Here is a 1,659-nt window from a genome sequence, read left to right on the forward strand (position 1 = left end):
ATCATTTTGCTTTAAATCGATCTTGTACAACTGTTTATGATTAGTGACAAAAATATTAATTGTAGTATCGGCCTTTTATCAGCTCCACCTATTGCTTGCCATTTGTATCGACTTTGGTTGAATGGAATTGAAATAATCTATATACTGGCGACATATTTGGTATTTGTTTTGGTTAGATAGAATAAAACAATTGATGTTAATTTGCATGAATAAATATTTAACTTTTATTATTGGATATTGTTTTAATTTACTAAAAGTAAAATTTGTTCTGTGCAATTAATTGAACAATATTTATGAACTAGTCTAATCGTTTCGTAATAAATAGCACGAATAAATGAGGAGCAAGGATAATCGGTTCCATTGAAAATCTATAAAGTTGTCTATGAGAGTTGGATTTATGTGGAAGCAGTTGAGGCTAAAAAGGTGAAATTTAGTTAGTTCAAAATGTAAAATTTGATGATTTGACCAGATGATGATAGACATATACCAGTTGATGCGGTCGACGCTGTACTAGATGTGCTGTTACTTGACGATGTTGAACCACAGACATTTGGACAAGTTGCAGCACTGGCAGATGGGCATCTTCGTCGTCTGCATCGGCAACGACGAACTGTAACTGTTTTTTTTTCTTTTAATCCCAAATTGGAATTTTTTCCTAAAGTAAAAAAAAATCGTATTTTATAAATATGTTAAAATGTAAATCGTACTCGAAGATTCATACCATGATGCCCAAGAATTAAACGATTTCCAAACAATTCTGGATCGGCTGATGCTTCTGGTTCTGGCTCGGCTTCAGCATAGGTGAGTGCCTATCAAATGATTTATTTTGATATTAATATCTTTGAATTTGGATAATATGGTTTGGTCGTTGAGTACTCACAATGATAGCGAACAAAACAGCAATGAATACCAATGTAACCTTCATTTTGAAAAGTTTTTTTTTCTTTTACAGATTTGTCGAAAGTAAATTGAATTTTACTTAGGCTTGTTAGAGCACTAGACACTGAATGATGCTTTTCTTCAAAAATCGATGGTCTTTTATAGTGATTTCAAGAGTAAAACTAAATTGAATTGTTTATACAAACTACCGATAGTAAAAGTAAATAGAAACTACATATGTCACTAGATAAGGCGCCAAGAAGTGTGTCATACAAATCAAACCATCTGATTCTTTTTAGATCAATCACACATTTACATAGTCTGGCACGGCCATTGAATGGCCCACTATTAAAACTATGTTTTTATTATTTGTAACTAATCAGAGCATAATTGGGTGAAATATTAAATATTTGTCTTTGTCTATTCTACAAAATAATTGTGATTCGTTCGAAATTAACTTGACTGTTCAGTGTTTACGCGCTTTATTATTTTTTTTTAATTGAAGATTACACTCTGTATGTTTATGTATTAAAATAAATGGAATCACTTAAATCACTTATTATTCTCTCTTCCTATATAATTGAGTTTCAGTTAAGGTCATGACGACAGTTGATTGCGTGGAGAAGAATTGGTAGAAGTGTGAGACTCAAAAAGATACATCACTTTCAAATAGCGACCTGAATTGACATTGTTTCATATATCGCTACCAGTATCCGTAAGATAACTGAGAGGGTTTTATTCAGCCAGATATGCGTGCCAAAATTGCATTAGACACGCTTA

The 1,659-nt window shown here is 32.0% G+C and overlaps 1 protein-coding gene across 1 annotated transcript; it reads right to left on the minus strand.

The window, feature by feature from the left end:
• Positions 1 to 196: 196 nt before the first annotated feature.
• On the minus strand, positions 197 to 999 carry LOC116350070. Its single transcript, XM_031781794.1, has 4 exons — positions 881 to 999; positions 722 to 809; positions 488 to 655; positions 197 to 415 (listed from the first exon to the last, which is right to left on the minus strand). The coding sequence occupies exons 1-4, from the start codon at positions 923 to 925 to the stop codon at positions 396 to 398; spliced, it is 321 nt and encodes a 106-aa protein (XP_031637654.1). The 5' UTR covers positions 926 to 999; the 3' UTR covers positions 197 to 395.
• Between the last annotated feature and the right edge of the window lie 660 nt (positions 1,000 to 1,659).

Source organism: Contarinia nasturtii, unplaced genomic scaffold (assembly GCF_009176525.2).
Source record: "Contarinia nasturtii isolate CC-2019 unplaced genomic scaffold, AAFC_CNas_1.1 Cnas_scaffold_3458, whole genome shotgun sequence".
NCBI lineage: Eukaryota > Metazoa > Arthropoda > Insecta > Diptera > Cecidomyiidae > Contarinia > Contarinia nasturtii.